We start from the raw sequence: 13,055 nt of genomic DNA, 5'->3' as shown, positions 1-13,055 counted from the left end.
TGTACCTGTGCATGTTTGTGTGTGTGGAGTGGAGTGGTGTGTATCTCCTGTAGAGAAGTAAGAAATGACCCACTGATCAAAATTCAAGCATCACCCCGAGAGCTTCCTCCAGTCAGGCCGATTTTCTCAGCTCTGGGGGGAAGAACTGTGCGTGTGTTTAAATCAATACTCAGCTCACATTCTCCACCAGTAATGAGAAGATCTGCAGTCCTACTCAGACACAGAGAGAGAGAGAGAGAGAGAGAGAGAGATTAGCTGATGGATACAGAGGATTTTCTGGGGTGTTTGTTTATTCAGAGCGAGTGTGAAAAATAGAGAAAGCAAGATAATAGATCTGTCACAGTAATTTTTTTTGGGACAGAAATCATTTAGATAATATTTTCTTTGTCTGTTTCTTGAGTAACTCGAGTATAAACTACTGGACAACATTTCTCCCAAATTCCAAATAAAAATATTGTCATTTAGAGCATTTATTTGCAGAAAATGTGAAATGGCTGAAATAACAAAAAAGATGCAGAGCTTTCAGACCTCAAATAATGCAAAGAAAACAAGTTCATATTCATACAGTTTTAAGAGTTCAGAAATCAATATTTGGTGGAATAACCCTGGTTTTAATCACAGTAATTACATTTCATGCATCTTGGCATCATGTTCTCCTCCACCAGTCTTACACACTGCTTTTGGATAACTTTATGCCACTCCTGGTTCAAACATTGATTGATGGCTTGTGATCATTCATCTTCCTCTTGATTATATACTATATGTTTTCAATTTGGTAAAATCAAAGAAACACATCAATTGTAAGTGGTCTTTTATTTTTTTTTACAGAGCTGTATATATCTGTGTTGTACAGTAATAATGATGTAATTATTGGGACAGGCCTGTGAGAGAGCTGATGTGATATACAGTAGCTGTAACAGTAAGACCCCTCCTCTGTTCTGTTAGATACAGAGAGAAAATGAGGTTAGCTAATGTTACCTAATCAAATCACATTAGCAATAGCATTAGCAGTAGAACGTGTGGACGTGACGTGTGGACGTGTGGATGTGATTTGCTTTTATTCGCAGTGATAAGCTGTGATTTTACAGCACTGACTGAGATTCAGAGTAAACAGAGGCTGGGTGTGTTGCAGTCTCGGCAGCAGCGAGGCGTTTTCACACTCCGCTACCAGCTAAAATAGCAGCAGCGCTAGTGCTAGCGCTAGCTAGCATCCGGACCAGCTGCAGAGTGTGAGTGAGAGCACAGAGTGAGGGGCTGTGGGAAAAGAGACTGGGATAGAGAGAGAAAATCAATATGTGGGAGCAAAGAGAGAGAGATACACAGAGAGAGAGAGAGATAACACTTAAAAATGAAAAATATCTTTGATTTTACTAAATTGAAAACCTCTGGAATATAATCAAGAGGAAGATGGATGATCACAAGCCATCAAACCAAACTGAACTGCTTGAATTTTTGCACCAGGAGTGAGTAGCATAAAGTTCCAATTAATCCAAAAGCAGTGTGTAAGACTGGTGGAGGAGAACATGCTAAGATGCATTAAAAAACTGTGATTAAAAACCAGGGTTATTCCACCAAATATTGATTTCTAAACTCTTAAAACTTTATGAATATGAACTTGTTTTCTTTACATTATTTGAGGTCTGAAAGATCTGCATCTTTTTTGTTGTTGTTTTAACCAGTTCTCATGTTCTGCTCTAAGTAAATGCTCTAAATAAGGATATTTTTATTTGGAATTTGGGAGAAATGTTGTCCGTAGTTTATAAAATAAAGCAACAATGTTCATTTTACTCAAACATAAACCTATAAATAGCAAAATCAGAGAAGCTGATTCAGAAAATGAAGAGGTCTCTTTATTTTTTCCAGAGCTGTATACAAAGAGAAATATATTTGTTTTTAATTTGTTTTATATGGAAAAAAAAATTAAACCTATCCTTAAACCTGTAAAAGATTGCTGATACAGATGTGCAAATGTGCATACACAGCCTGTCTAGTTTCTGTATTGATTGATTTATAGCCAAAAAAATAGGACTATCTTGAGCAGATAAACAATTTACATAAAGCTGTTGGCACCCTGTCTAAAGCCAGGTGTGGGTTAGAGGTGTGTAAAGCCCCTTCTTTTCTGGACAGTAGAGACAGTTACTTCAACAAAAGCAGTTTAAACTTTTTTAAACCCTTTATGACACAGATTTTATATATTTTTTTTATTATCCATCACTGCTTTAGCATTATTTACAACACTTATTGTCTAGCTGCATAATGTTGCCCTCAGACCGCACATAAAAACAATGTTTTATTAAGTTAACAATATGTGACATTTTGTGACAAATAAGAAACCATAGACTGTTTATAGCTGGACAGAGCATCGTCTCTCAAAAGTGAAGCCACCACAGGTCGGGCGCCCCCTGCTGTTCGGTTTCAGAAAGCTGTGTAACTCCACCCATCCCCATAGGTTTCAATGGCAAAACAGACAACTTTCAATCACGTTTTTTTCTAATATACTGTAATTCTACCTCCTTTATTTAAACAGCTAAGCAACAGCTAGTGTAACCTCTGCTTATATTGTTAATTTTTTAAATCCCCACAGAATTCGTTTTTAAAAACGTTATTCAGCTCTATTCAAAAAGGTGTGGTTATTGTAAAAGGGCTGGGTTACACCTAGCCGTGGTGGGACCATAGACTGTGTGAGCTGTGTGGAGGCAGGGGCGGGGTTATTTAAATGAGTAGGCTGTCTCTCCAGTCTTTCTTCCTCCTCTGGTCTGTACTGCTCTCTACAGACTCGGGTGTCAGGATCGCCAACATGGTGGAAGATTTTGGATTCATTTTTATTGAGTGAATGGAAACAGCGACACGGCGTCCATCTTTTTTTTTACAGTCTCTGTAAGAAACGTTACAAAAATTAAAGAAAAGAGATGGTGTAATAATCGTAAAAGTGGCAACACCCTGCCATAGTGGGTTAATACTGTTCGTAAAATATTTATATATATATATACGTATAAATATATATATATATATATATATATATATATATATATATATATATATATATATATATATATATATATATACACGTGTATATATATATATATAAAATTTTTTTTTTTTTTTTTTTTTTTTTTTTGCTGAACTGACTTCCTCTTTCTGTCTCCACAGCCCTGATCGTGCACGAAGGCCCGTCCGTGTTCCGCATCTTCAACCGCTGGCAGGCGGTAAACCAGCAGTGGAAGGTGCTCAACTACGACAAGCTGAAGGACACTGAGGACCCCCAGAAGGGTGGAGCCAGCAGCACCCTGCGCTCCTTCACCCTGCCCCTCAGCCACCGGGTCGGGGCGTCCACGTCCCCGCCCAATGGCTCCGGCCCTTCCCCTTCTACTTCCTCTCTAATGGGGGTCACCACGGCAACGGCCACCCCCGGCACTGCCATACCGCTACCGCCGGTCGCCCCGGAAACGGAGGAGTCGTCGGAGGCAGAGAACGGACCGGCCAGCCTGGCCGAACATCACTGTGCTTACAACCTCCTGCAGCTGCTCAGCCAGCACCTTCGGCCTCAGGAGCCACGCCCACCTCCTGCTGCCGTGGCAGCGCCGGCTGGACAGGCGGCAAATGGCAATCGTGAACTGGTCATGAGGGTCACTACGGTCTGAGAACCGGTCAGGTGGGCGGGACTTAAAAATACAGTTCAAATACAGTTCAAATACTTCACAGTGCTTCATTAAGGAGGGAAGGTTTTTGGTTTTGGTTTTAGTTTTCAAGGATGTACGTTTTTTGTAACAAGAAAAACAAACATAAAATAGAACTACAGATAGAACTAAGTTAAGGGTCAAAAGGTCAAGAGGTCAAGCTCAGATTGAAGCACATGCATGTGTGTGATTGGTTTATTAATTAGAGCTGGAATCGATACAAGAACAGGCTCAGGAAGTGACCAGCCAGTATTTTTCTGAAGCACAAACCTAAGAAAGAAAGCAATGCGAGTGCAGCGCACACAACAGCGTTTGACGAGCATTATGGGATGACGGTAAGTGGTCATGGTACTTTGATATTGATAAATGAAAAAAAGAAAAAAAAAAGACTTTGTGAAGTGAAGAACACACACTGAAGCAAAGTTTTTTTTTTTGTGAGTTTACATCAAAACCCAACCAGGCTGCTTTCAAACGGGTCAGCCTGACCTTAATAACGAACTCTTCCGGACTGTGACCTCGGTGACCTTTCTCACTACGGACACCACACGTAGCCATCGTACCCCAGTGGAGATACCCGATACCCAATACCCCACCCGACCAACGTGGCCCGATCCGATGGACGCTCGGCCATCTTGTTTGGCGGACGACTTTTGTTTACGTTTGTTAAAATACGTGAAGAAAAATAAAAAACGGGAAAAAAAAATAACATGCATTGCTACATTAAAAAGAAAAAGAATGAGTGCAATGTATAGGACGTGTCTGTCGTCATTCGTTTCTCTTGGGATAGGATGGGAGGATGAGGGGAGGGAGTGATGGATGAGGAGTGATGGAGTGAGTAGTGGTGATATCATCGCTTTCTGCTGACTACCAGCTGCTATTGTAGATCAATCCAAGTCTATCCATCACTCGGGAACGCCGGCCACTTTCCCTGATTGGCTGTTGAGGGCACGCGTTCAGGCACTCCGCCAGGATGTCTGTCTCAGGCTGGTTAATATAAATGATGAGGAAATGTGCTCAGACAAAATTCTGATTCATATTCTTTAATATTATTGTTCATATGCCAAATATGTTTATTGTAGTCTTAAAATATGTCCATATCATAAATTGGTAAAGAACGCTGAACTGATCTGTGGGATGTGTTTCGGGTCTCTTGTTTAGTATGGTTAGTTTTAGTCTGTACAGTAAATATGACCTTTTCCAGTGGGCTAAGGCCCTGCCACTATTAAGGAGATCGCTGGTTTGAATCCCAGTCATGCAGCTTGCCATCAGCTGCTCGAGCACTGAGAGAGGACAATTGGTCTTGCTGTCTCCGGGTGGGTAGACGGCACTCTTTCCCCTCATCACTCCAAAGGGTGATGTTGATCAGCACAAGGCATCTGTGAGCTGATGTATCGGAACCGAGTTGCTGCCTATTCCTTCGAGTGCTCTGTGATGCTACTCAGTAATTCTGCATCAGCCTAAGACACTTATTAATAATATTTATTTATTTTCTTTCTTTTTAAGTCTTTAAACCCTAAAAAAAGAATCAGCCAAGCTTGTTCCCAATAGTGCTGTTTTTATTATTACAAAAATCATTCTTAAAAACATTTACAAATCAGAACATGGGTTTATCCTGTGGGTTGTGCAGTTTTGTATGGTAACAGAGAAAGAAAGAAGCTCAACTCACCAGCTTCATTCACATTTCTAGAGGAGAGGGAGGTTTGAAAGTTTGCTGGACACAATTTATTTAACTTCTAAAAGTGAATCCAAGAGTTTGATTAAGGTCAGGTACAAACACTTATGAATACTTACTTACAGTCAGGAGTTTACAGACCACAGGAAACCCATTTAACTCATTAACGCAGGGTAAAATGATCCTATGATTAAAGCAACTCTCTTGATCAGCTTATCCTCTATCCATCTACCTATCTATCTAATACAGTGAGCAGAAGGAGTGAACCTGGAAAAAAATGTGTGATGATATTGGAGATTGATGGTGTATACTAGTGCATCTCCAAAAACATATTGAAATACAACTTTATTTCAGTTATTCTGTTCAAAATGTGAAACTCATATATTATAAATGTATTACACACAGAGTGATCTATTTTAATTGTTTAATTATTTTATTGTTGATGATTATGGCTTACAGCCAATGAAAACCAAAAAATCAGTGTCTCAGAAAATATTTATATTATATAAGACCAATTACTTTTAGCAGTGTGGGCAGTGTACCAAGTCCTGCTGGAAAATGAAATCTGCATCTCTATAAAAGTTGTCAGTAGCAGAGGGAAGCATGAAGTGCTGTAAGATTTTGTGTGAAAACAAAACTGCACTGACTTTAGACTTGATAATAAAACACAGTGGATCAACACCAGCAGATGACATGACTCTCCAAACCATCACTGATTGGTGGAAACTTCCCACTAGACCTCAAGACTCTGATCCCTTTATTTACAAATGAAATGCAAAACTGATTTACTAATGGTCAAAGAAAGCAATGGCTTAAAATAGATATCTCCGTGTGTAATACATCTATATAATATATGAGTTTCACATTTTCACATATCAACTTTTCAATGATGTTCTTATTTTTGGAGATGCACTAGTATATTCTGTTATCATTTTCTCATTACAAAACACACAACCAACATCTGACAGGGTGAAGGCCAGGGATGGGCATTAAAAAGAACCATCTATAAGTACATGTTGATAGAGATACAGATACATTCATATTTGGTCAATATAAAGAAGATAATAAACTCTCCTTGATCTCTAATGAACCGCATCTCTTAAAACTATGAATATAAACTTGTTTTTTTTAGGTCTGAAAGCTCTGCATCTTTTTTCTTGTTATTTCAGCCATTTTGAATTTTCTGCAAATAAATGCTCTAAATGACAATATTTTTATTTGGAATTTGGATGTTGTTTGTAGTTTATAGAATAAAACAATAATGTTGATTTTACTCAAATATAAACCTAGAAATAGCAAAATCAGAGAAACTGATTCAGAAACTGAAGTGATCTCTTAACTTTTTTTTCCAGAGCTGTAATTGATGGTATCTTCAAAAGTTAATCCAAACAAACCACAGTGCCCTAAAAAAAATAACTTTTAAATAATTATAGTAGTGTCAGTGTTCTTTTCCAGGTGTTCTAGTGTCCTAGATGACTGATTAATAGATGGTGAAAATGCCCATCCCTAGCAAAGGCACAGTAACGACCTTACTTCTAAACTTGCAGTGCTCCATAACCAGATCTGAAAAAACGCTCCAAAGACGCTTCGCCAGGACAGAAGAAGAAAAACACACACAGAAAAACAAAGAAAACATAAGATGAAACACAAGGCGAGGTGAGGTGATGGGGAATGTTCCATCTAGGCTACTAGTGTCTCTGTTGGTTTGTTTGCAGGCTGGACAGCGGTACAGTAGGTGTGTTTGCTTTACTCCAACTCCACCAGAAGATCACCCTCTCCAACCGTCTCTCCAGCTGTGCAGTGAACACTCTTAACCTGAGACAGAAGGGTAAAAAGATAAAAAAAAAAATCATTATGACAAAAGTGTTAGCATATCTGTTTAAGCTTCAGGTTCATCATTCTGTTATTCATTTTGTCAATAATGCAGAAACTACGATGAAATATTAGTTCTATATTAGTTTAAAGTATTCTAAAATATTTTAGTCCCTAAAACAGTCAATATTAAGCACAATGCAATACAGGGGTTATGATTCAATATTGAAATTGTGATATTTTAAGCCCACCAATTGTATTACATTTTACTAAAAACACACTCTATATAGCGTTGCTTTAATACAGTTATACAGTGTCAGGCTGCAGCAGCACAGCAGGTCATGCATCTATAACACAGCCAGCAGCTCAGATATCCTCTTTAATGCAGGGAAAAGAGGAAAACTGTCACATGATCAGAGCAGCAAAACTTCACAAAATCCTGAGCAGACCAATCATGAATACATGATTACAGAGATTAAATTACTCTCAAATAGAGCCCTAATCATCTGCATTGTGCACAAGAGCAGCTCTCTCTCTTTCTGTTTCTCCCCCCCTTTTCCATTTTCTCTGCCTGTCTCTCTCCCTTTCTTTTCCTCTTTCTCTGTTTTTTTTCCTCCTTCTCTCTTGCTTTCCATCCATTTTTGTCTCTCTTTCCTTCCGTTTTCCCCACTCTCTCTCTCTCCGTTTTTTCCCTCTCTCGCTTACTGCACGTTTTCTCTCTCCCACTCTCTCTATTTTTCTCTTTCCTCTCCCTCACTTTTTCCTCTTTCTCTCTTGCATTCCATCCGTTTTTTTCTCTCTCATTCTCTCTCTTTTTGTTTTTTCTCTGTCTCTCTCTTTTTTTCCGCTTTTCCCCTCTCTTCGTTTTTCCTGGTCTCTCGCTTTTTGCCCATTTTCTCTATCTCTCTCTCTCTCCCTTTCCATTTTTCCCTGTCTCTCTCTCTCTTTCTGCACCCCCTGTTTTTTCCTGCCTCTGTCTCTCTCTTTTTTTCCGCTTCCCCCCTCTCTCTCTCTCTTTGTTTTTTCCCTGTCTCTCGCTTTTTGCATGTTTTCTCTCTCTCCTCTCACTTTTTTCTCTCTTTCTCTCTTGCTTTTCGTCCGTTTTTTGTCCGTCTGTCTCTCTCTCTCTCTCTCTCTCTGTTTTTCCCCTGTCTCTCTCTTTCTGCCCCCTCTGTATTTTCCTGTCTCTGTCTCTCTCTTTCTGTTTTTCCCCCTCTCTCTTTCGTTTTTTTCCCTGTCTCTCTCTCTTTCTGCCCCCTCTGTTTTTTCCTGTCTCTGTCTCTCTCCTTCTTTCTGTTTTTCCCCCTTTCTCTCTTTCCGTTTTTTTCTGTCTCTTGCTTTCTGCCCATTTTCTCTCTCCCTCTCTTTCTGTCACCTCTCTCTCAGTTTTTTTTCTGCCTCTGTCTCTCTCTCTTTCTGTTTTTCCTGTCTCTGCCTCCCCCCTCCCTCTCTCTTTCTGTTCTCTCTCTCTCTCTGAGGGTCTGTGCAGTATCTGTTCTCAGAAGAGGACGTTCTTTATGTCGGGGTGATTAATTGAGAGGAGTAGCAGTGAGGTGGATTATGTATCATAAATGCTCTGTTCCCGTGTTTGGGTGGTGTGTGTGTGTGTGTGTGTGTGTGAGAGAGAGAATGATCACCTTGGCGGTTTTTGCAGCAGTCATGCTGTTCTGCATCTTCATGGCTTCAATCACACAGATCTCCTGCCCCTCTGCCACCTGCAGCACACACACACCCCATCATATTTAATCACCACATTATTATAAATATTATTTATTTGTTTTTTTTTTTGTTTGATCAGGGTACTGTGATCAATTAACAGCCTGAAAATCCTGGATACCTAAATTTTCATTAAACACATGAAAAAGATCATATATATGCTTTAAAGAATCCCAGGGATAAATTAACAAGAGAAGTGTTCATAACAATACTCTCTCATTTTCTCAAGATATTCTTTGTGGTTTCTCATAAAGATAGACTTGATGTAGATTTTTGTTCTTATCATATTTGCGCCAACTTGTTTTTCAGTAAAATTTTACATTTATGATCAAAAAGAATACTAAATAAGTAACATACTTAATACTATTCTATAATACTGTTCCCTTAAATGACCTGCTTGCGCACCTTCAAAACATTAAAGAGAAGGTCAAAAAAGTCTCTGCTGAGAAGCGCAGAAGCACTGCACCACTAAAATACCAATCTGCCAAAGTCAGAGCACATCGGAATGGCACTTTAAATGGAATGGCAAGTGAAATTTATGGTTTACAGTTTATTTTACATTACAGCCAAAACACATCCATGATTGATTAAGAAAATTAGTGCTTGGTGTACTTTTCCTGTCGTTACGATAGCAAAGACACACCCTAAATCAAGCTGCCTATAGTTGTTTGTTAATTTTCTATGTTTGCAGTTAAACCCAATGCAAAAGAGAAAATAAAAATAAAACAGTATGAAACTAAGCACTGCAAACTACAACCACAAGTTGAGTGTGGAGGAAAAGGCCAGCAGAGGAGTGGAGGCTGCTGCTGCTCCTGCTGCTGCAGTAAATGGGACACAGTCCCTCTATTAATACCCTGATTTGAGTAGAACTGCTGGGTGACTAATGGCGCTGCATTCAGTACGTGTGTGCAGAGCGAGGCGGCCGTGCAGCTTTGATGATTTCAGATGATTACTCTCCAGCAGAGAACTCCACGGGCCGCATTCAATCAAATAAATGTCAGCCTTACATTTACCTCCTCAATCAAACCTTCTATTAGCTATATGGACCAGCGCTCCTCTGAAGCTCTCAGGCAGGGAACACACAAATACAACACCAATCAGAAAAAGTTGGGACGGTATGGAAAACGCAAGTTTAAAATCACAGTGTTTCTTACAGTCTGCAATCAGATAAAAGTCAAAGCAAATGTAAGAAACACAGCATATTTTTGTATTTACCTTTTTTTGCCCCATTTTAAAAGTCAAATTTAATGCTTTTTAGGACCTTTTTAAGAACTCAATAAATATAATTTAAGACCTCAAAATGTATTCATAATTTATTTGGGAGAAAATCATTTATTTTATTGGAAACCTCCACTAACCTTAGTTCTTTTCCCGGTAGCTTAGCTAACTCACCGGTAAGGTAATTTTAGCTACCTCGCTATTAATGTTAGCTAGCTCTCCGCTAACCATAGTTCTCTCCTCAGTAACGTAGCTAGCTTGCCGCTAACTTTAGTATGCTAGCTAGCTTGCCGCTAAAGTTAGCTAACTCTCCGCTAACCATAGTTCTCTCCTCAGTAACGTAGCTAGCTTGCCGCTAACTTTAGTATGCTAGCTAGCTTGCTGCTAAAGTTAGCTAACTCTCTGCTAACCTTAGTTCTCTCCTCAGTAACGTAGCTAGCTTGACGCTAACTTTAGTATGCTAGCTAGCTTGCTGCTAAAGTTAGCTAACTCTCCGCTAACCTTCATTCTCTCATCAGTAACGTAGCTAGCTTGCCGCTAACTTTAGTATGCTAGCTAGCTTGCCGCTAAAGTTAGCTAACTCTCTGCTAACCTTCATTCTCTCCTCAGTAACTAGCTAGCTTGCCGCTAACTTTAGTATGCTAGCTAGCTTGCCGCTAAAGTTAGCTAACTCTCTGCTAACCTTAGTTCTCTCCTCAGTAACGTAGCTAGCTTTATGCTAACTTTAGTATGCTAGCTAGCTTGCTGCCAATGTTAGCTAGCTCTCCGCTAACCTTAGTTCTCTCCTCAGTAACATAGCAAGCTTGCCGCTAACTTTAGTATGCTAGCTAGCTTGCCGCTAAAGTTAGCTAACTCTCTGCTAACCTTAATTCTCTCCTCAGTAACGTAGCTAGCTTGCCGCTAACGTTAGCCAGCTCTCCGCTGATGGAGAAATTTAATACCTACAGCAAATTTCCAGTAAATTTAAGGCAATTTAAGACCTTAATAACCAGGATTTTAATTTAAGGCATTTTAAGACTTTTAGGACCCACGGGAACCCTGGGTAAAGGATATTTGAAGTTCAAAACAAATAAGCATTGTCTTCTTACTATATAAACAAATGTACTGCTATTAAAATAAATGTTAATATGAAAAAGATGAAAGTATCACCTGACTCTGAGCACATATATACAGCTCTGGAAAAAAACAAGAGAGCACCTAAAAATGATGAGTTTCTTTGATTTAACGAAATTGAAAACCTCTGGAATATAATCAAGAGGAAGATGGATGATCACAAGATTTTTTTTACACCAGGAGTGACAAAGTTATCCAATAGCAGTGTGTAAGACTGGTGGAGGAGAACATAATGCCAAGATGCATGAAAACTGTGATTAAAAAACAGGATTATTCCACCAAATACTGATTTCTGAACTCTGAACTTTGTGAATATGAACTTGTTTTCTTTACATTATTTGAGGTCTGAAAGCTCTGCATCTTTTTTGTTATTTCAGCCATTTCTCATTTTCTGTAAATAAATGCTCTAAATTACAATATTTGTATTTGGAATTTGGGAGAAATGTTGTCTGTAGTTTATAGAATAAAACAACAATGTTCATTTTACTCAAACATAAACCTATAAATAGCAAAATCAGAGAAACTGATTCCGAAACTGAAGTGCTCTCTTAATTGTTTCCAGAGCTGTATTTTTGGGGTAGTGAGACATGTATGGAATTGAGACACCGTTGCATCAAAGCAAATCCTGAATGTTTAGAATGAATACACATTAATATATCTATGTATGGGTGTGTTTGAAAGAGAGAGTAATCAACACAAGTGCTCTTAGCTGAAGTGTGTGTGTGTGTGTGTGTGTGTGTGAGCTGTATAGGAGAGAGGGCAGTATTACTGGAAGAGGGCACAGGCTGGCTGTAATGTATTCAGTGGAGCCAGTCAGTCTGAGTCTGGCATATATATGACATATTTCCTTTCTGAATCAGCACTCTCTCAATCCAACCTGACACACATACACACAGCATCTCTTCCCCTCTGTCTCTCACTGCATGCATTATAAATGTAAACAGACATTTATTACGTCAGAGGGAATTGCCCTGAGTTAATGCCATTAAGTTAACAGCTCCACTTCACCATTCTGACCAGTTCATGATCTTACTGCTGGCTGGTGTTGAGGTAGTGGACCACAATCTGTAGCCATCATCATCATCATTATTATTATTACCGAATAGATACTTTCATAACATGTTTACTGTGAGCTGCATTATTAAATAATACCATTAGTCCTACTATAAAAGAAGTCAAATGAATCAGTTTATGAATGAGTTTTTTTGCTTTGGACAGTGATTCAAATCTTGTCGAAAAGTGATCTGATTTCTTCAGACAGTGATCTCAATCTTTTGAAAAAAAAAAAGATTCAAATCTTGTTAAAAATGTGATCTGATTCTTTTGGACAGTGATCTGAATCTATTGAAAGAAAATGCTTAAAATCTTGTTAAAATGTGATTCAAATGTTGTTAAAAACTGATCTGAATCCTTTGAAAAGTGATCTGATCACTTTGGACAGTAATCTGAATCTTTTGGAAAAAACAAAATCAAATCCTGTTGAATAGTGATTCAAATCTTGTTAAAAAGTGATCTGAATCTTTTGAAAAGTGATATGATTCCTCTGGACAGTAATCTGAATCTTTCAAGAAAAAAAAAAGATTAAAATCTAGTTGAAAGGTGATCTAAACCTTATGAAAAGTGATTTAAATCATTTGGACAGTATTCTGATATCTTGAAAGAAAATTATTCAAATCTTGTTGAAACGTGATACGAATCTTTTGAAAAGTGATTAAAATTTTGTTAACAAGTGATCTGATTCTTTTGGACAGTGATCTGAATGTTAGGGCTGGGGCGACGCGTCGACATAATCGACGTCATCGATTACGAAAATACATCGATTTGCATAACGTGCGTCGGCGCGTCGT

The 13,055-nt window shown here is 38.7% G+C and overlaps 2 protein-coding genes across 4 annotated transcripts in view; one reads left to right on the top strand and one right to left on the bottom strand.

The window, feature by feature from the left end:
* The window catches only part of marchf4l (membrane-associated ring finger (C3HC4) 4, like), a 39,260-nt gene extending 34,834 nt beyond the window's left edge, over positions 1-4,426 (top strand). For both annotated transcript variants that reach the window (XM_022674629.2, XM_022674630.2), the window contains exon 4: positions 3,151-4,426. In XM_022674629.2, coding sequence (XP_022530350.2) covers positions 3,151-3,641 — 491 coding nt within the window. In that variant the 3' untranslated portion in view covers positions 3,642-4,426. The remainder of the gene's footprint in view (positions 1-3,150) is intronic.
* Positions 1-13,055, bottom strand: part of pcca (propionyl-CoA carboxylase subunit alpha) — a 238,898-nt gene that overhangs the window by 138,394 nt on the left and 87,449 nt on the right. For both annotated transcript variants that reach the window (XM_049470134.1, XM_049470135.1), the window contains exons 22-23: positions 8,799-8,876; positions 6,089-7,164 (exon numbers count right to left, since the gene is read on the bottom strand). In XM_049470134.1, the coding sequence (XP_049326091.1) occupies positions 7,096-7,164; positions 8,799-8,876 (147 nt within the window). In that variant the 3' untranslated portion in view covers positions 6,089-7,095. The remainder of the gene's footprint in view (positions 1-6,088; positions 7,165-8,798; positions 8,877-13,055) is intronic.

Source organism: Astyanax mexicanus, chromosome 21 (genome assembly GCF_023375975.1).
Source record: "Astyanax mexicanus isolate ESR-SI-001 chromosome 21, AstMex3_surface, whole genome shotgun sequence".
Classification (NCBI taxonomy): Eukaryota; Metazoa; Chordata; class Actinopteri; order Characiformes; family Acestrorhamphidae; genus Astyanax; species Astyanax mexicanus.
This window is presented reverse-complemented; position numbering and strand designations above follow the sequence as displayed.